This window comes from Somniosus microcephalus, chromosome 9 (assembly GCF_052327205.1).
Source record: "Somniosus microcephalus isolate GS21.2 chromosome 9, FLI_Smic_1.0, whole genome shotgun sequence".
NCBI classification, from domain to species: Eukaryota; Metazoa; Chordata; class Chondrichthyes; order Squaliformes; family Somniosidae; genus Somniosus; species Somniosus microcephalus.
In genome coordinates, this window is record NC_140995.1 from 180175401 (window position 1) to 180196880 (window position 21480).

The 21480-nt window shown below is 47.4% G+C and overlaps 1 protein-coding gene and 1 pseudogene across 1 annotated transcript in view; one reads left to right on the forward strand and one right to left on the reverse strand.

Moving 5' to 3' along the window:
• Positions 1 to 6304: 6304 nt before the first annotated feature.
• LOC147112884 (uncharacterized) overlaps positions 6305 to 21480 on the reverse strand; it is a 333934-nt gene continuing 318758 nt past the window's right edge. The window contains exon 8 of the mRNA XM_085998230.1: positions 6305 to 8459. Within this exon, the coding sequence (XP_085854356.1) occupies positions 7952 to 8459 (508 nt within the window). The 3' untranslated portion in view covers positions 6305 to 7951. The remainder of the gene's footprint in view (positions 8460 to 21480) is intronic.
• Positions 16750 to 17493, forward strand: LOC147112885 (uncharacterized; annotated as a pseudogene).

Consider the following 21480-nt stretch of genomic DNA (forward strand, 5'->3'; position numbering starts at 1 on the left):
TTCCCCCCATAGCTTGGTGTACTCAGTCTGCGACATTATGGTTACACTACATCCGGTGTCAATCTCAAACTTTACTTGACCTCCGTTCACTATCAAATACTGAGTGAGAGGGGGTACGTTGGGCCTTGAAGTGTCTATACTGTATACAGTGAAAACCTCCTCACTAGACTCTTCCTCCTCTTGTATGTAATTTGCCCGCTTTGTGTACTTCTCCCTCCCCCCTTTTTCATGCTTTGCCCCTTTAGCACTGCTTCTCTCACTCACTGCCCTTTTACAGACTTTCTTTAAGTGCCCTATTTGTCCACAATTGTGGCACTTTGTCTTTGCAAACCTGCAGTCCTTTGCATAATGGCTCGTCCCGCCACATCGGTAGCAATCCCCAACCCCGACTGGTGGACTTTTCTTGCCAGCTTCCATCTTGAAAACAGCTCCTCCCACTGGTTTACTCCATTTCTCCTTGCTCATACTGTTTAAGTCCTTAATGTCCTTGTTAGCCGTCTCCATGGCTTGTGCTTTTTTAAGTGCCGTCTCAAACGTTAATCCTTCTTCTGACAGCAACCTTTGCTGTATACTGTCGTCATTAACTCCGCATACTAGTCTGTCCCTTAACATGACTGTGAGTGCATTTCCAAAATTACAGTCCTGTGCGAGCTTCCGAAGCTCCTCCACATACTCAGTAACGCTTTCTTCCGGCCTCCTAATCCTCGAATTGAATTTCCATCTCTGTACTATTTCACTAGGTTTCGGATTGAAATGATTCTTTAGTAGACTCACCAACTGGTCAAAAGATTTTTCTCCTGGCCGCTCCGGGCTCAGCAGATTCCTCATCCGTGTATAGGTTTGCGCTCCCACACAACTCAGTAAAATGGCCCTTTTCTTTTCAGCACTGTCCACCTCGTTTGCCATAAAGAAATGGCTCAGTATTTCAATATACTTCTCCCAAGACTGCGACTTGCTGTCAAAAGGTGCCACGGAGCCTACTGTTCCTGCCATCCTTGGAGTCCGGTCACTTCAGCCAAAAAATCAAACTCCGTTTCGACTCCCGCGGCCTAGCCTCGTGCTTTTCCGACTAGTTTGCTAACCAACCCGAGCACCTCTTCCGAATACTCCAAAACTCTTCCGTCCTTTATTCTCATCGCCATATGTGGTATCTTGAGGTGGCCATAGATGGAGACGGACACCGGTTAACTCCTTAACATGGTTTAATCAACACTTGCACATAAAAGCTTCTGCCATGAGGCAGCCAAAACAAAGAGTACAACCAGTACAGAGCAGACTTAACTCAGGAGAGCAATTGCCACAGCACCACCTGGTGGATCAGGTTACTCATAACCTCCCAGGTTACTACATCTGCCATTTCCAGGTAGGTGTGACAATACCATGTAAGAATAAAAATATATGTTTTGTATGTGTGATGGACTCGAGACTATTAATATAAGATGTATGTAAGAGGTGAATTTGATGTGTATGGATCTCCCTGCTCAAGGCAACGGCGTGAAACTTAACGAAGGAAACCTGCATTACAGGATAACCCCCCGCAAAGACAGCATCAAAAACCCATCGAAACTCAAGAGCCATTAAAAGGTGTTAACAAACAATTAACATAATCAAGGACCTTTGTCTTACGCCTTGCTGTATGCCCACCCTGCTGTATACCTCAGACATGGACCATGTACAGCAGGCACCTCAAAGCACTGGAGAGGTACCACCAACGCTGCCTCTGCAAGATCCTGCCAATCCATTGGCAGGATAGGTGCACCAATGTCAGTGTTCTTGCTCAGGCCAACATCCCCAGCATCGAAGCTTTGACCACGCTCGATCAGCTCCGATGGACGGGTCACATTTTAACCGCATGCCCGATACGAGACTCCCAAAACAAGCGCTCTACTTGGAGCTCCGGCATGGCAAGAGAGCTCCAAGTGGGCAGAGGAAACACTTCAAGGACACCCTCAAAGCCTCCTTGAAAAAGTATAACATCCCCACCAACACCTGGGAATCCCTGGCCCAAGATCGCACAAAGTGGAGGAGAAGCATCCGGGAAGGCGTCGAACACCTCGAGTCTCTTCGCCGGGAGCAAGCGGAAGCCAAGCGCAGGCAGCGCAAGGAGCGCACGTCAACCCAAGCACCCCACCCACCCGCCCCTTCAACCACCATCTGCTCCACCTGTGACAGAGACTGTAGGTCCCGCATTGGACTCATCAGTCACCTGCAAACTCATTTTTAATGTGGAAGTCATCCTCGGTTCCGAGGGACTGCCTAAGAAGAAGAACTTAATCAAGAAATGGCACCAGCCACTGCAGACAGACACATGTTCAAAGGAAAGCCAATCAAGAACTGCCATGAAACTAAAACCCAATCCTGGGGTCTTAGCAATTTAGACTAGAGACAATGGACTTAAAAAGATATAAAACAAGGAATCCAAAGGCTCTCTCTCTCTCTCTCTGGATGACCACGCGGAAAAGCAGAAAGCCTTCCCTCTACAGACCAGACCAAGAAACAAGGAAAAGGGCCGCGTGCATTGCTTGACTCAGGGAAGTACAAGTCTGTGTAAATCTAACCCATTACCTTACCTGTTGTAATCAAGTAGAGTCCATAGATACCAGTAGGCTATTGTTTTGATGTGCATGAGTGTGTGTGTTTAATAAACTTATTCCAAATTGTTTCAAAAGAATTAGTCTTGCTGTCAATTTAATGCCAGTCGAAATAAAAAGCTTACAACCACAAATACATCTGGTGGCATTTTGCAGCTGTGGCCAGTCGGGCTTTGCTGGCTATTGATTGCCCTGCATACATACTTTCATGCAATACCACTGAGCATGGTGTACTGGGATTTAGGTGCTACTGAGGAAACATCCAGTTAGTCATGCATTCAAATATCTCTGGTGCTATCGGATCTGCTGTTCTAATTTCCAAAGCAGATGGGCACAGAGCGTCTCATGCAGTCTTACTGCCTGGCATCTCTCTTCTTGCAAACAAGATAGATAAAGGGAATCCCACTGCGAAACCATTAGTTCCAGTAATGATGCTCGGGGCAAACAAATTATGCCAATTGGCACAAAGGCTCGTGAGAAAATAACAGAAAAATAACCAAAAAAATGAAGAATAATGGTGGAGATATAGTCCTAAAGCCATTGAATCAATCTTCTTACTGGGCACTTTAAACTTGCTGTCATAAACGACACACTGCGTGGTGACCCTGGATGCCCGTTACAGGGGAAACTTTCCACTTCAGTATTCCTAGCACATGCTGCTTTTATGTGCATATAGGGAAATTGGATGCCTCCAGCCTATATTTGTATAATCATTAAAATTAATGGGCAGAAAATCACCGGCATGTATAATTTTCCAATACGTTCCCCCAGCACGCCCTGTTAGTGCCCAAGAGGAAAAAGCTATCTTTTATACATGGGCGGCATCTGTAACTGCTGTTGCCCCGACATTCGCAGCTGGAATATGATGTGGAAGGTATAATGAAATCACTTTCACGTCATTATAATATTATTATGAAGCTTCTGCCCATCACTGTACCTGCCTGCTGACCTGCCAAAAATGTGCATCGGGTTAAGGATACCTACCCCTTCCTCTGAGCATTTAAAAAATTGCAATTACATTCACATAGACCATCAAGTCAAGTGTGTTAGTCCAAGTGTTCGAACCGTGCAATAGCTGAGCGAAGGATATTGTGCGAGTTCCATTAGGGCACCAGGCAGCCATTGCCAATGGATGCAGCCTGCAAGTATGTGCCAGCAACTTCTAAGTAGCCAGAGTGGCAAAAGGGTGGTGGTTGTGGTAGGGAGTCACGAAGTCCCCACTTAGAGTTTTTTTTATTCATTCACGGGATGTGAGCAGCGCTGGTAATTTGATGCCCATCCCTAATTGCCCTTGAGAAGGTGGTGGTGAGCCAGCTTCTTGAACCGCTGCAGTCCATGTGGTGAAGGAACTCCCACAGTGCTGTTAGGGAGGGAGTTCCAGGATTTTGACCCAGCGATGATGAAGAAACGGCGATATATTTCCAAGTCAGGATGATGTGTGACTTGGAGGTGATGGTGTTCCCATGCGCCTGCTGGCCGTGTCCTTCTGGGTGTTAGAGGTCACGGGTTTGGGAGGTGCTGCCGAAGAAGCCTTGGCGAGTTGCTGCAGTGCATCTTGTAGATGGTACACACTGCAGCCACGGCATGCTGGTGGTGGAGGGAGTGAATGTTTAAAGTGATGGCTGGGGTTCCAAGAAATTGGGCTGCTTTGTTCTGAATGGTATTGAGCTTCGAGTGTAGTTGGAGCTGCACTCATCCGGTAAGTAGAGTGTATTCCATCACACTCCTGGCTTGTGCCTTATAGCTGGTGGAAAGGCTTTGGGGAGTCAGGAGGTGAGTTACTCCGCAGCATGCCCAGCATCTGACCTGCTCTTGTGGCCACAGTATTTATGTGACTGGCCCAGCAAAGTTTCTGGTCAATGGTGACCCCAGGATGTTGATATTGGGCAATTTGATGATGGTAATGCCATTGAATGTCAAGGGGAGGTGGTTAGACTCTCTCTTGTTGGAGATGGTCATTGCCTGGCACTTGTGTGGCACGAATGTTACTTGCCACTTATCAGACCAAGCCTGAATGTTGTCCAGGTTTTGCTGCATGCGGGCATGGACTGCTTCATTATCTGAGGAGTTGCAAATGGAACTGAACACTGTGCAATCATCAGTGAAGATCCCCACTTTTGACCTTATGATGGAGGAAAGGTCATTGATGAAGCAGCTGGAGCTGGTTGGGTCTAGGACACTGCCCGGAGGAACTCCTGCAGTGATGTCCTGGGGCTGTGATGATTGGCCACCAACAACCACAACCATCTTCCTTTGTGCTAGTATGACTCCAGCCAGTGGAGATTTTTTCCCCTGATTCCCATTGACTTCAGTTTTACTAGGGCTCCTTGATGCCACACTCGGTCAAATGCTGCCTTGATGTCAAGGGCAGTCACTCTCATCTCACCTCTAGACTTCAGCTCTTTTGTACATGTTTGGACTAAGGCTGTAATGAGGTCTGGAGCCGAGTGGTCGTAGTGGAAACCAAACTGAGCACAGTGAGCAGGTTATTGGTGAGTAAGTGCTGCTTGATAGTACTGTCGATGACCCCTTCCAACACTTTGCCGATGATTGAGAATAGATTGATGGGGTGGTAATTGGACGAATTGAATCTGTCCTGCTCTTTGTGGACAGGACATAACTGGGCAATTTTCCACATTGTCGGGTAAATGCCAGTGTTGTAGCTGTACTGGAACAGCTTGGCTAGAGGTGCAGCTAGCTCTGGAGCACAAGTCTTCAGCATGACAGCTGGAATGTTGTCGGGCCCACAGCTTTTGCTGTATCCAGTGCACTATACCATTTCTTGATATCACGTGGAGTGAATTGAATTGGCTGAAGACTGGCTTCTGTGATGGTGGGGACCTCAGGAGGAGGCTGAGATAGATCATTCACTCAGCACTTCTGGCTGTAGGTGGTTGCAAACGCTTCAGCCTTGTCTTTGCACTCACGTGCTGGGCTTCGCCATCAGAGGATGGGGACGTTCATGGAGCCTCCTCTTTCCATTAGTTGTTTAATTGTCCACCACCATGTAGAACTGCAGAGCTTTGATCTGATCCATTGGTTGTGGGATCTCTTAGCTCTGTCTATAGCATACTGCTTCCACTATTGAGCATGCATGTAGTCCTGTGTTGTAGCTTCATCAATTTGGCACCTCATTTTTAGGTACACCTGGTGCATGCTGTTCTACACTTTTCATTGACCAGGGTTGGTCCCTTGGCTTGATGGTAATGGTAGAGTGAACATGAACATAAGAAATAGGAATAGGCCATTTGGCCCTTCGAGCCTACTCCGCCATTCAATAAGATCATGGCTGATCATCTACTTCAACTCCATCTTCCCGCACTATCCCCATATCCCTTGGTTCTCTTAGTATCCTTAGTGAGCCTTCATTGCAGTCCCTCTGAGGCAAGTACAGTATATCCTTCCATAGGTAAGGAGACCAAAACTCTACACAGTACTCCAGGTGTGGTCTCACCAAGACCCTATATAATTGTAGTAAGACTTCTTGAGGGAGAAATTCCCCCAGAGGGCCATTTGGGGCGCTAAGTCAAAAATGTTTGAAAAGTTAGCGCCAGGTGCTAACCTTGTCAAACATTTGCGAATTTCCCATTTTTTGCTCCAAGAGGGAAGTGGAACGCTAAATCAAGTGCTCCACTTGCCTCTTGGCGCACATGAGGCGGGAAATGTCCCGATCCGGGGCGATGTGCTTAGCAGCACCACAAGTGGCCGCACGTGGCACTGCTGCATTGCAGGGGCTCTTCCCTCATTAAAGGGAAGGGCTCCCCACTGCGAGCTCTGCATTTTTTTTGACATGAGTGGGAGTGCTGCGCGATCAGCCTGGCTCTCAAACCGAGTGCCGGGCTGACTGACCGCGGCACTCAGCCCGCGTCCGGTGTGCAGAAATTTTCTTTTAAATCAGCGATTTTTTTTTTCATGTCGGCTGGCCACTGCGCCTTTAAATGGCGTCCCGCAAGCGGCCGGCCTCACTGTTTGCGACCCCTGAAGCAGTCGGTAACATCGGCCGCGCTGCTGCAGGGTGCGAGGGGGAACCTTTCTCCCGAGGCGCTACCAGAGGACGGCATGATCTCTGGGCGCAGAAGATCAGGATGATACCTGGTAGCGCTGCCACTAACCTCCTGCGGAATTTTGCAGGAGGCGTGGTTATCGCCTCTGGTGGGCGAAAATCCACACCGGAGGCGCAAACTAAGGGAATTTCGCCCCCTTTTACTCTTATACTCCAATCCTTTTATAATAAAGGCCAACATACCATTTGCTTTCGTAATTGTTTGCCATACCTGCATGTTAACTTTCAGTGATTCGTGTACAAGGACACCCAGGTCCCTCTGAACACCAACATTTCCCAATCTCTCACCATTTAAAAAAATGTTCTTCTGTTCTATTTTTCCTACCAAAGTGGATAGCTTCATATTTCTCCACATTATATTCCATCTGCCATGTTCTTGCCCACTCACTTAACCAGTCTATGTCCCTTTGCAGCCTCTCACGTCCTCCTCGCAGCTTACTTTCCCACCTAGCTTTGTATCGTCGGCAAACTTGAATATATTACACTCAGTCCCCTCATCTAAGTCATTGATATATATTGTAAATAGCTGGGGCCCAAGCAATGATCCTTGCGGTACCCCACTAGTTACAGCCTGCCAACCCAAAAATGATCCCTTTATTCCTATTCTGTTTTCTTCTGTTAACCAATCCTCAATCCATGCTAATATATTACCCCCAATCCCATGAGCCCTATGTTCGTCTAACAACCTCTTGTGTGAGGAATATGCTGGGTCATGAGATTACAGATTGTGGTGGAATTCTGCTACTGTTGATGGCCCACAGTGCCTCATGAATGCCCAGTTTTAAGCAGCTAGATCTGTTCTGAATCTATCCTATTTAGCACGGTGGTGGTGCCACACAACACGATGCAGCACCTGATTCCACATCTGAAGCAATTGAGTTTTATCCACAGATGGTGTGAAAGGTCAAAACCAGGGGGCTGGACAGTTGGATCTGTCATTAAATAGGCATTGGCCATGTTTGAAGCTTGTTCTTGCCATTGTACACCCTACAGGAATTGCCCAAACAGGTTGTCTTGAGCTAAGAGAGTGGCTCAGTGGATTAAACATGTGTGCCCTTATGCCCTGTAAACAGGTCATTAAAACACCAAACACAATCCTAAAATATCTTTTAAAAACTGACAATTGGATTTTTTTTATATACTTTATATCGATCATGGACTGCAACGAGGATTTTTTTTTCCAACAAAGCTTTTTCTATTCAGTCGGTCAATGTTCCTTGATTACATTTTGACAAGATTATGTTATACATAGAAAGAAACTGGTCTGAGTCTGTCTGATTCTTTGCTTTGTTTAAAGCTACAAGTGTTTCAGAAATTCAGAGCTGTCAACGGCCGTTGAATATGGGTCAAAAATTTCCGATTCCATAAAATAATTACTTTTATCTCCTTGACGCGTCAAATCTCCTGGTGCATGGTGTTTGCTGGGGTGTTGCGCTTCCCTCAGCGGGAGCGTAGCTGGGCGCGGCGGTGGCTGACGGGGTCGCGGCGGCGGCGATCCACGTGGATACGGAACGGTGCTCGGGCGCGGCGGTTGGTAGGCGGAAGGAGGTGCATTCGGGCGGGGCGGCGGCGGCCCGCGTGGGCGGGTTGGCATTCTGCGTGGCGATGAGGGATGTGTCAGTAATGGCGGCGGCGGGCGTGGCGGCGGGTTGCTGCGTCGTGACATGGAAGCAACTGTATGCCCCTCCTGCTTTCTCACGTTATGTTTCAACGATTTCTTTGCTCCTTTTCTCCCGCCGTGGTATTGAGGCGGTAGTGGAGGTCGGGGAGGTGGTGATCTTTTTTTCCCACGCTGCTTAGATCTCCTGTAACGGAAGAAGGGGATAAAATGAGCTGCCAGAATACAGTCGCCCACATGCCTCCTTTCAGTTGTTTTGCCTCCATTTCTGGTCATATTTTTTATGTACGGAGTTTATGATTAAAAAGATGTTGATACATTTGATGACTGTCATTAAACTTATGAAGTGGTTTGATAGGGTAGACGTAGAGAAAATGTTTCTGCTTGTGGGAGGAGTCCAAAACTAGTGGTCATAAATATAAGATAGTCACCAATAAATGCACTAAGAATTCAGGAGAAACTTCTTTACTCAGAGTGGTGAGAATGTGGAATTCGCTAACACATAAAATAGTTGAGGCGAATAAGGTAGATGCATTTAACGGGAAAATAGTTAAGTACACGAGGGGGAAAGGAATTGAAGGATGTGCTGATAGATGAAGTAAGGTGGGAGGAGGCTCATGTGGAGCATAAACACTGGCATAGTGGGCTTAATGGCCTGTTTCTGTGCTGTCAATTATATGATACCCTTTCAGAGAATTGTTGGTACATGCTCAGTTCCTAGAGCAGCCTGCTTTGAACATACGAATTAGGAGCAGGAGTAGGCCACTCAGCCCCTCAAGCCTGCTCCGCCATTCAACAACATCATGGCTGATCTGATTACTCCACATTCCCGCCTACCCCCGATAACCTTTCACCCCCTTGCTTATCAAGAATCTATCTACCTCTGCCTTAAAAATATTCAAAGACTCTGCTTCCACCGCCCTCTGAGCAAGAGTTCCAAAGACTCACGATCCTCTAAGAAAAAATGTCTCCTCATCTCTGTCTTAAATGAGCAACCCCTTATTTTTAAACAGTGACCCCTAGTTCTAGATTCCCCCACAAGAGGAAACATCCTCTCCACATCCATCCTGTCAAGACCCCTCAGGATCTTAGATGTTTCAATCAAGTCACCTCTTACTCTTCTAAACGCCAGCGGATACCAGCCTAGCCTGTCCAACCTATCCTCATAATTCAACCCGCCCATTCCAGGTATTAATCTAGTAAACCTTCTCTGTACTGCTTCCAACGCATTTACATCCTTCCTTAAATAAGGAGACCAATACTGTACACAGTACTCCAGATGTGGTCTCACCGATGCCCTGTATAACTGAAGCATAACCTCCCTACTTTTGTATTCAATTCCCCTCGCAATAAACAGTAACATTCTATTAGCTTTCCTAATTACTTGCTGTACCTGCATACTAACCTTTTGCGAGTCATGCACTAGGACACCCATATTCCTCTGCATCTCAGAGCTCTGCAATCTCTCACCATTTAGATAATATGCTTCTTTTTTATTCTTCCTGCCAAAATGGACAATTGCACATTTTCCCACATTATACTCCATTTGCCAGATCTTTGCCCACTCACTTAACCTATCTATATCCCTTTGTAGCATCCTTATGTCCTCTTCACAATTTACTTTGCTACCTATCTTTGTGTCATCAGCAAATTTAGCAACCATACCTTCGGTCCCTTCATCCAAGTCATTAATATAAATTGTAAAAAGTTGAGGCCCCAGCACTGATCCCTGTGGCACACCACTTGGGTCATTTTCTGGTTGGCAAAATGTAACATTTATGCCTACTCTGTTTCCTGTTAGCTAGCCAATCTTCTATCCATGCCAATATGTTACCCCCTACACCATGAGCTTTTATTTTGCACAATAACCTTTGATGTGGCACCATATCAAATGCCTTCTGGAAATCTAAGTACAGTACATCCACCGGTTCCCCTTTATCCACAGCACATGTTACTTTCTCAAAGAACTCCAATAAATTGATTAAACATGATTTCCCTTTCACAAAACCATGTTGACTCTGCCTGATTACCTTGAACTTTTCTAAGTGCCCTGCTATAACGTCTTTAATAATAGCTTCTAACAAATTTCCTATGACAGATGTTAAGCTAACTGGCCTGTAGTTTCCTGCTTTCTGTCTCCTCCCTTTTTGAATAAAGGAGTTACATTCGCTATTTTCCAATCTAATGGAACCTTCCCCAAATCTAGGGAATTTTGGAAAATTAAAACCAACGCATCAACTATCTCACTAGCCACTTCTTTTAAGAACCTAGGATGAAGTCCATCAGGACCCGAGGACTTGTCAGCCCACAGCTCCAACAATTTGCTCAGTAGCACTTCCATGGTGATTGTAATTTTCTTGAGTTCCTCCCTCCCTTCCATTTCTTGATTTACAGCTATTTCTGGGATGTTAACTGTATCCTCGATAGTGAAGACCAATGCAAAATACCTGTTCAATTCAATTGCCATCTCCTTATTTTCCATTATTAATTCCCCAGATTCACTTTTTATAGGACCAACGCTCACTTTGTTAACTCTTTTCTTTTTTAAATATCGATTGAAACTCTTACTATCTGTTTTTATATTTCTGGCTAGCTTTCTCTCGTACTCTAATTTTTCTCTCCTTATTAATCTTTTAGTCATTTTTTGCTGTTTTTTATATTCTGTCCAATCTTCTGACCTGCCACCCATCTTTGCGCAATTATATGCTTTTTCTTTAAGTTTGATACTATCTTTAACTTTTTTAGTTAACCACGGATGGTGGGTCCTCCCCTTGGAATTTTTCTTTCACGTTGGAATGTATATATTCTGTGTATTCTGAAATATCCCCTTAAATGTCTGCTACTGCAACTCTATTGACCTATCCCTTAACCTAATTTGCCAGTTCACTTTAGCTAGCTCTGCTTTCATGCCCTCATAAATGCCCCTATTTAAGTTTAAAATACTAGTCTTGGACCCACTCGTCTCTCCCTCAAACTGAATGTAAAATTCAATCATATTATGATCGCTGCCTTCACTATGAGGTCATTAATTGCACAATACCAGGTTAGCCTACTCTTTGGTTGGCTCCAGGACGGCTGTTCTAAGAAACTATCCCTGAAACATTCTATGAACTCCTCATCTAGGCTACCTTTGCCCATCTGATTTTTCCAGTCTATATGTAGATTAAAATCCTAAAATCCCCCATGATTATTGCCGTACCTTTCTGACAAGCTCCCATTATTTCTTCCTTTATACTCCATCCTACCGTGTGATTACTGTTAGGGGGCCTGTACACCACTCCCACAAGTGACTTCTTGCCTTTATCATTTCTCATCTCTACCCAAACCACTTCTACATCCTGGTTTCCTGAACTTAAGTCATTCCTCTCTATTGTGCTAATACCATAATTAATTAACAGAGCCACCCATCCACCTTTTCCTAGCTTCCTGTCCTTCCTAAATGTCATGTACCCTTCAATATTCAGGTCCCAATCTATGTCATCCTGCAACCATGTTTGTTTTGTTGTGGAGCTCATAGTGTGAGAGCTGGGAAAGTTCATGCTGCAACAGATGCATGCAGAACAAATGTTTGAAATGTATTTTTGAATAGGTGCTCAATTTTGCTTTACATATACTCGCAGATCCCCCGTGGTATTGCTGACAGTGAGTTGGGTCTTACAGTATAGTGGGGAGTGGGATGGTATATTGCCATAGAAAGAATTGAGAGAGAGGTTTGTGGGAAACACTGAAATGTTTTTTTGAAACACCCTGGAAAATAAATGGTGTTTTCATTATCTACAGCACAATTATCTACTGGATAATGGAATAAAGAAGCACATCACAGTTATTATATATATAAATAAATCTGTGCATCAAACAGTTGTCATTACATAAATAAAAAGTCCCTTTAGATACAATGGAGTAGAGCTTCCTCATTGGTCGCAATCAAGAAATTGCGCCCAAAATGCGCTTGAAATTGCACTGGTTAGGTTACATAAGAACATAAATAGGAGCAGGAGTAGGCCATTTGGCCCTTCGAGCCTGCTCCGCCATTCAATAAGATCATGGTTGATCTTCTGCCTCATCTCCACTGTCCGGCACTATCCCCATATCCCTTGATTCTGTTAATATTCAAAAATCTATCGATCTCTATCTTGACTATACTCAACGACTGAGCCTCCACAGCCCTCTGGGGTAGACAAGCTCTAAAAACATGCCTACTAGTACCTGTGCGCCTAAGAAAATGAGTGCAATTTGAAGAGCCTTCCCAAACCAGTGCAATCGACAGATTCTCGCAGTTTTGACCCGGGGGCGCGACCAGTTTCGTAAACGGGGTCTGATTCGGGCAAACTGAGCCTTGAACCAGTGTAAAAGATCACGGAAAACACGAATGTAGGTGGTTTTGGGCTTAGGTTTAAAATTCCCCGATCTTTTGCACTGGTTCGGTCGATTCTGCCCAGATTACGCTGCTATTACTAGCATAACCAAACAAAGATGCGACCCCAATTACCTCAAAGAGTTCAAAAGTTCACAGCTTTGAGGTAAACAAGTTCACCTTTAAAGTATTCCCTGCTGTTAATTAAGGTTTCACTTTTTTTTATTGCTGCCATTCCTCTGTTGTCGCTGGACTGGTGGTGGGTGGGGGGAGGGGGGAACATACCGAACTAATAAATAGCAAGTCCTGGCACGTCCTGTGAATGGCTATTCTTTCTTGTCGACCATAAAAATACCCCTGCGACTCAAAAATATGGCTGTGTTCATCTGGCTCAGAAGGGAAGCAGTCTCAGTGAGTGCTGGGAATTTTATCCTTACACAGTCTTTCACGCAGTCACACTGGTATAGGCTGAGAACTGTAGAGGTGACAGATTGATAGATCTGGGGAACCCACAAACTCAATGGTCAGGGAGGGATAGACGTCTGACTGAAAACATTGTTAGAGGCATTTCAAGCACACATGAGGCATGTATAGGTAAGTTTGCTTTATTATGTTACAAAACTTGGCACGACTGATTATTCTAGATTGGTTGTTTTCCTACATCCTCAGTAGTTCTTTATCGGAAGCTTATCTACCTGTTTTTACTGTGTTGTGTGGCCTATCTCTTTTGTTGTGATTTTTTTACTGACCAGTCAGACCATCAAGCCTGACCGCCATTCAATTATATCATAGCTGATCTGTACCTCAAGTCCATTTACCTGCCTTTTCTCAAGCCCTTGAACATCCTGTCGTCTCTAAAATCCATGCCCATCTTTTTCGAAATTCCATGTTTGAATCCCTCCAATCAGGTTTCTGCCCCGCCACAGTACCGAAACAGCTCTTATCAAAGTCACAAATGATATCCTATGTGGCTGTGACAAAGGTAAACTATCCCTCCTCGTCCTTCTCAACCTGTCTGCAGCCTTTGACACGGTTGACCACTCCATCCTCCTCCAATGTCTCTCCACCGTTGTCCAGCTGGGTGGGACTGCACTTGCCTGGTTCCATTCTTATCTATCCAGTTGTAACCAAAGAATCATCTGCAATGGCTTCTCTTCCTGCTTCTGCACCATTACCTCTGGTGTCCCCCAAGGATCTATCCTTGGCCCCTCCTATTTCTCATCTACATGTTGCCCCTCGGCAACATCATCCAAAAGCACAGCGTCATTCCACATGTACGCTGACAACGCCCAGCTCTACCTCACCACCGCCTCTCTCGACCCCTCTACCGTCACTAAATTGTCAGGCTGCTTGTCCAACATCCATACTGGATGAGCAGGCATTTCCTCCAACTAAATATTGGGAAGACCGAAGCCATTGCCTTCAGTCCCCACCACAAACTCCGTTCCCTAGCCATCAACTCCAGTCATTTCCCTGGCAACTGTCTTAGGCTGAATCAGACTGTTCGCAACCTTGGTGTCATATTTGACCCCGAGATGAGCTTCCGACCACATAGCTGCGTCATCACTAAGACCACCTATTTCAACCGACATAACATCGCCCGACTATCCCCTGCCTCAGCTCATCTGCTGCTGAAAACCTCATTCATGCCTCTGTTACCTCTAGACTTGACTATTCCAACACCCTCCTTGCCAGCTTCCCACATTCTACCCTCGATCCTTGTTTTCAAATCCCTCTATGGCCTCGCCTCTCCCTATCTCTATAATCTCCTCCAGTCCTACAACCCTCCGAGATCTCTGCACTCCACTAATTCGGGCCTTTTCAGCATCTTTTAATCGCCCCACCGTTGGCGGCCATGTCTTCAGCTGCCTAGGCCCTAAACTCTGGAATTCCCTCCCTAAACCGGTCCGCCTCTCTACCTCTCATTCCACCTTTAAGACGCTCCTTAAAACTTACCTCTTTGACCAAGCTTTTGGCCATCTGCCCTAATATCTCCTTATGTGGCTCGGTGTCAAATGTTGTTTGATAACACTCCTGTGAAGTGGCTTGGGATGTTTTACTACATTAAAGGTGCTATAGAAATGAAAGTTGTTGTTGTTGCTGTGCCCTTACCCATCAAAAATCTATTGATCTCAGTCTTAAACATTTTAGTTGACCCAGCATCCACAACCTTCTGGGGGAAGAGAATTCCAGATTTCCACTACCCTTTAAGTGAAGAAATGCTTCTGATTTGATTCCTGCATGGCCTGGATTGTGGCCCCTTGTTCTGGATGTCCCCCACGCGAGGAAACGGTTTCTCTGTCTGTACCTTGTTGAAACCCTTGATCATTTTAAAGACCTCAATTAGGTCACCTTCTAACTTCAAGAGAATACAAACCAAGTTTATGCATCTTTATGTGCTCATAATTTAACTCTAAGCGCTGGTATCATTCTGGTGAACCTGTGCTGCACCCTCTCATATCGTTCGATGCCCTAACTGAACACGGTTCTCCAAATGGGGTCTGACCAAGGCTCTGTACAACTCAAGCATCACTGCCTCACTTTTGTATTCCAGATCCCTTGAGATCAAGGCTAAATTTCATTAGATTTTTTAATTATTTTGGTACCTTTGCACAAGCTTTCAGTCCCTTTGCTTCTTCAAAGCTCCTAGGGGGAAAAATTCGGTATCTATCATTTTGGGGTGCTAACATTGCCTGGTGCTAATTAGCACCAGCGAACCCGAAATTGAGTTTTAGCGCCTCAAGGGGGAAGTGGAGTGCAGAATCACGCGCTACACACTTCTCTTAGGGTGCTAACATCGGAGAGCGGAGCTCAACCTTCAGAGCGCTAATCAAATTCCGGCGTTGTCAATTAGAGAGTCCTCAGGCAGATTGGCGCCTTCCAGTTCTTAAAGGGGCGGTTTAATCATGCTGCTCAGCCTTACTCTGATCATTGCTGCTTGTGAACTGGGCCTGCAAGGAGCTGCAAGCCTTCACTCAAAGAAGTCATAGCTGATCAGAGGCCCAAGGAGAGAGCTCGCCGGTTCAGCGACCTCGCTTTGAAGGTACTGGTCCCGGCTGCGGAACGCCGATGGGCAGTGCTCTTCCCGGACACTGGCAGGAGGCCATTGCCACAGGCCTTAAGGAGGATGTGGAGGGAGATCACCCAGGAGGTGTCGGCCAGAAGGTGGTCCACAGAACTCTCACCCAGTGCCGGAAGAAATTCAACGACCTTACTCGGGTGGTCAGGGTGAGTACATGCTTCAAAAATCTCTACATGTCACCATCTCAACCTCACTCTGTGCACACACTGTATAAACCACCACATCCCCAACACCCACACACCAACTATGCCCACCTACTAAAAGTCACATCCACATCTCATGCCTTGCATACATTAACAGCTATTCAACTACGGTAGGCACATCTGCCAAGCACATAGCTGCACACTCACTCACACGCTTTCCTTTTTCTTGGAGGCCAAGCTTGCTCACAACAGGAGGGAGCAGCTACGAATGGGAGGTGGTGAGGCGGACCTGCAGCCCCTTACAGACTTGGAGGAGCAAGTGGGGTGCATCATTGGGTCCCAGGGCGTGTGTGCTGTGGCCGTCGGAGATGTCGACCTCCTTGGGGACAACAACGGTATGTTCATCACCTCTCCCTCTTCTCTCACACCACTTCCCCCTCACACCACAAGCCTTTCCATCTATACTGTCTTCATTCCTAGCTTCCTCCCTGGCCCCCTCCCCTGATCTTAACCCCACTCTTGTGCCTTTATGCTTTCAGATAATCAGCCACCAGCTGACCAGCCTGTCCCTCAGTCTCCCAGTGGCAGCAACGCGGGAGAGGAGGAGGAAGAACAGGCCAGAGCCTCACTGCCTGTGTCTCCCGAAGGTGCAAGGTCTAATAATGGAGCGACGCGGTCACTCCAGGGGAGCCTAGTAGATGGGTCTGATGTGGGTGAAGCTCCGGGACCCAGCGGGCTGCAGCAATGACACAGGGAATGGGAGGTTCGGGGGCCATCTCCCCGGAGGGTGAGTTCGCGTGCGAGTTCTGCTGCACAGGATTCAGATGAGGACGTCGATGTGGGGGCGATGGGCATGCACACTGAGCTCATGGGTCCAATGGCAAGGGTGCCTGAGAGCATGGCTACACTGGCAAGGAGCGTGGAGGATTCCGCTTCCAACACTGCACTCCGCTCTGCTCATACCATCGAGCCCATCCTTGGCAGTTTGCAAAGGATGGTCGACTCGCAGAGTTACCGTGGGGACCCAGACCTCATGCACCGTGTCATGGGTGAGGTGGCAGCAGCTATTGCAACACAGGTCGAAGCAACGCAACGGCTTAGTGCTGTAATGGAGTCAGTGGTTGGTGCCATCCAATGTCAGACTGCGCTCACACAGTCTCAGATTGATGTCACGCAAGCGCTGACTGCTGCCATCATCGCTGGGTCGCACACTGTCCACCGGAGAGCTCACGGTGCCGCAGCAGGCCAGCAATCTGTACTCGAGTAGATTGCTCCGGATGCTGAGGTTCTGCCCCGGGGGAGTGGCAGTCTGTCGGTCGAGCAGGAAAGTGCTGTCCTCTCTCAGGATGACAGCATTCCTGCTCCCACCACTGCCACTCCGCCATTGCACCTGTCGCAGCCTGTAACACAGCCAGCCCAGACTGCTGCAGCCCATGCTGAGGTGGTGCAGTCTGCAGCCAGGCCTTCCAGGCCCAGAGCTGATCGAGAGCATCCTGCAAGGCCATCTGCAATCTCTGGCTCCCAGATTCAGCAGCCTTCCACCAGCCCTGCTGCAGCCACTGGGGCCACATTACGGCGGAGCAGTAGGGTTGGGAGGGGGGAACTCAAAAGGGGAGGGAAATCATTGAAGAAGGGGGAGTAAAGAATACTTTAGAAGCGAATGGAGGTAGTGTGTGTTAATAAATTGATGTGTTTGCAAATATATTGTATTTGTGAACAAATAGTTATGCTTGTAAATAAATATTTGTGTTTGGTAACAAATAGTTCAGTTTAATAGAGTTGTGTTTGCTGATAAATGGTTGTTTGTTTATGAATAGTTGTGTTTCATAAGAGAGTTGTGTTCGATAATAAATTTTTAATTTGACGTTGCACATTTTGTGATGTTTCTCATTTCACCTTTGCCCGGTGATAGGGGCTGCGAGCTGGATGTAATGATGTGGTTGTGCTGCACAAACGTCATGTGCTATATCAGAAGCAGGATTGAGTGCCTCCCTCCTCCATTGCTGCTGCTCCTCCCCCTCTTCCTCCTCCGCCTCCTCCTCCTCCGCCTCCTCTCCCTCTTCCTCCTCCTGAGGTGGACCTCCAATCCCTGGTGGAAATGGCTGGGCCCTCAGAATGGCCAGGTTGTGCAGCATTAAAAGGGAGACTCGATCAGGGGAGCACTGCATGGCTCCTCCAGAGCAGTCAATGCAGTGGAACTGTTGCTTTAGCACTCCAATAGTCAGCTCGATCAGCTTCCTGGTGGCGGTTTGGCTGTCATTGTATGCGTGCTGAGCAGGTGTGTTGGGGTTGCGGAGGGGTGCCATCAGCCAGGTGGTGAGTGGATAACCCTGGTCTCCGAGCAGCCAGCCGCGAGCTTCATGTGGTGGGTGGAACAGTGCTGGGACACCGGTCTGTCGCAGGAAGAAGGCATTGTGGCTGCTGCCAGGATAGCGGGCATTGACGGCGTGGATGAGCTGTCTGTGGTCGCACACCAACTGAACGTTCAGAGAGTGGTAGCCTTTGCGGTTACGGAACACCTCCGCATTGTGATGAGGTGCCCACAATGCCACGTGGGTGCAGTCAATGGCACTCTGAACTATGGGGAACCCCGCTATCCTTGCAAAGCCATATGAGCATTCATCCTGCTTCTCTCTGGTGATGGGGAATGAGATGTACTCCCTTCTCCTTCTGTAGAGAGCATCTGTTACCTCCCAGATGCAGCAATGGACAGCGAACTGCGAAATGTTTGCAATATCCCCTGTTGAAGCTTGGAAGGAGCCACTGGCATAGAAATTGAGAGCGACTGTGACCTTAACTGCCACTGAGAGAGACATCCTGGTCCTGAGCTGAGGCTGGAGGTCTGGCTGCAGGAGGTGGCAGAGCTCTGTGACCACCTCCTTGCTGAAGCGGAGCCTTCTAAGGCACTGCCCCTCAGAGAGATGAATGTAGGAGAAGTGCTCCCGGAAAACCCTGGGGGGTTAAGGCCTCCTGTTGCGAGGTCTGTCAGCCCTCCTCCTACCTCTGGCCACATTTGGCAATCTCTGGGCTGGATTTTATCAATGGAGGCGTGTAGGAGGCGGGACTACAACTTTTGGGGTTGTAGTCCAGCCTCCATCACGTTGTGGCCAACCCACTCGATTTTCACTTGATTGACCTTGTTGAGCCCGCCAGGCGGGCTCAGCAGGCCAATTAAGGGCCACCCGGCAACTGGTGACGTCACAGATTGACATTTCATCTGTCAAGAGCTTTTGACAGATGAAATATCAGCGTTTGACAGCTCTTTGAAGCTGTCAAACACTGACAATCTGTACTCCAGGTTAATTCCTTCCTCTCAGGCTGATTTAGAGAACTTTCCAGAACAGAAAGCAGAATGCTGCAGATTTTGACAGCTCGCGGCCATTCTGCTTTCTGTGCCGGTGAGATGAGGGACTCCCGAGACCTGAAGGAAGGAAGGCTGCAAAGGTAAGTAAAAATTATTTAAACACTTTACACACACCAAGCACACTTACCTCTGCAGTCATGCACCCATCACTCACCTGAACACCGGACATCTCGACCCCTCCTAGTCCTTCAGCCCGACGGTCTGCCTCGCTAACTTGGCGTGGTTTGGAGCCATCGGGAAGCCCTCACTTCAGGGATAAAAATAGGGATTAGGTTAAAAACTGCCTGTTAACTACCTGTTAACAGGCAGTTAATTGGCACTAATCCCCTTCCTACCTCGGGGAGGTGGGTCCCAGCACAGGTCGGGTACCCGCCTCCTGGGAAACGGGCATGGAGGCGGGTTGGGGGCGGGATGGGGTTCGTGCCCCCCGATTTCGCGATTTTAACCCCCCACATGCCTCCAATCCCGCCTCAACGGCCCGATGAAATTCGAGCCCTCTGTCTCTGCATCCGCTGCCTCCGACGTAGTTGCCGGAAGGCAAGGTGGAGTGCCAGTACAACCCCTGTAAATGAGAAAAGACGACGTAGAAATGTTCAGAGCAACACAAGTGGAGAAACTGTTAGAGCAGCAACAAAGCAAAAATGGAGAAAATGTGAACGCAGCCAAAACGCTATCTGACCAGCCAGCAATGAATCTGATCTCCCAATGAACCGGTAAGTGATCCCTTTAAATAGTGCTCCGGGAGCGGCAATCCCAGATATCGATGCCTGCTATTTCTGCCATTCTCAGCGCCAGGCGGTAAGTCAGGGGTAGCGACTGAATTTCGCATCCGGGGCGCTAATGGGGCATTGCACACTCATTGACGTCACGGTCTGAGCGGTGCTAGAGGGCCAGGCGCTAAGTGTTAGCGCCGGCACGAAATGCCAACTGAATTTCATGGGTGGCGTTGAAATCGCCGCATCCAGGCGATAAGCCCTTAGCGCCTCGTTAGCGCCCCGCCTGGGCGCTAACAGGAGGCACTAAGGTACCAAATTTCTAGCCTTCTAAAGTCTCTCACCATTAAGAAAACATTCTGATTTGTCTTTCTTGCCTCCAAACCTGACACTTCCGCACATTGAACTCCATCTGCCATAGTTTTGCCCACTCAAGTAGTCTGTGCTCCTTTGTAACTTTCTGCTTCCATGTACACAACTTTCTGTGTATGGCCATCATGAATAGTTGCGGGGAGTGAGCAATGAGTACTGCAAGAGAGCAGCTGAGAGGGAGTGAGAAATTTAGATGGTGCTTGGTGGTCATTGGGAGAGTAATGGGTATTTTGGGGTCAGTAAGTAGTTGGGGAAAGGGAATAGCTTCGAGATGGGGACTGGGGAAACAGTGGGCAGACAGACTGATATCTGGTTTTGGTGGATCAGTGTATTGGGGAATTGGTGGAGGCAGAGGGAATAAAATCCATGGGCTTTCTCACAGTTCTCACAGAAACCCCACAGTGCAGATAGAGGCCATTTCGGCCCATCGAGCCTGCACCGACACATATCCCACCCGATCCCCGTAACCCCTACACCAACACATATCCCACCCTATCCCCGTAACCCCACGTATTTAATCCCCCTAACACTAAGGGTCAATTTATCATAGCCAATCAACCTAACCCTTTCTGGTACATTCCCTGGATGGATGTCCTTGGGGGGCCTGCTTGAAGCTGAACATCCATTTGGCTCAAATATGACCCCGTGCATGAACATATGAACATACAAATTAGGAGCAGGAGTAGGCCATCGGCCCTTTGAGTCTGCTCTGCCATTCAATAAGATCATGGCTGATCCGATTACTCCACATTTCCGCCTGCCCCCGATAACTTTTCATCTCATTGCTTACCAAGAATCTATCTACCTCTGCCTTCAAAGACTCTGCTTCCACCGCCCTCTGAGGAAGAGAGTTCCAAAGACTCACAACCCTCTGTGAGAAAAAATTTCTCCTCATCTCTGTCTTAAATGGGCGACCCCTTATTTTTAAACAGTGACCCCTAGTTCTAGATTCTCCCACAAGAGGAAACATCCTCTCCACATGCACCCTGTCACGATCCCTCAGGATCTTATATGTTTCAATCAAGTCACCTCTTACTCTTCTAAACTCCAGCAGATACAAGCCTAGCCTGTCCAACCTTTCCTCGTAAGACAACCTGCCCATTCCAGGTATTAGTCTAGTAAACCTTCTCTGAACTGCTTTCAACGCATTTACATCCTTCCTTAAATAAGGAGACCAATA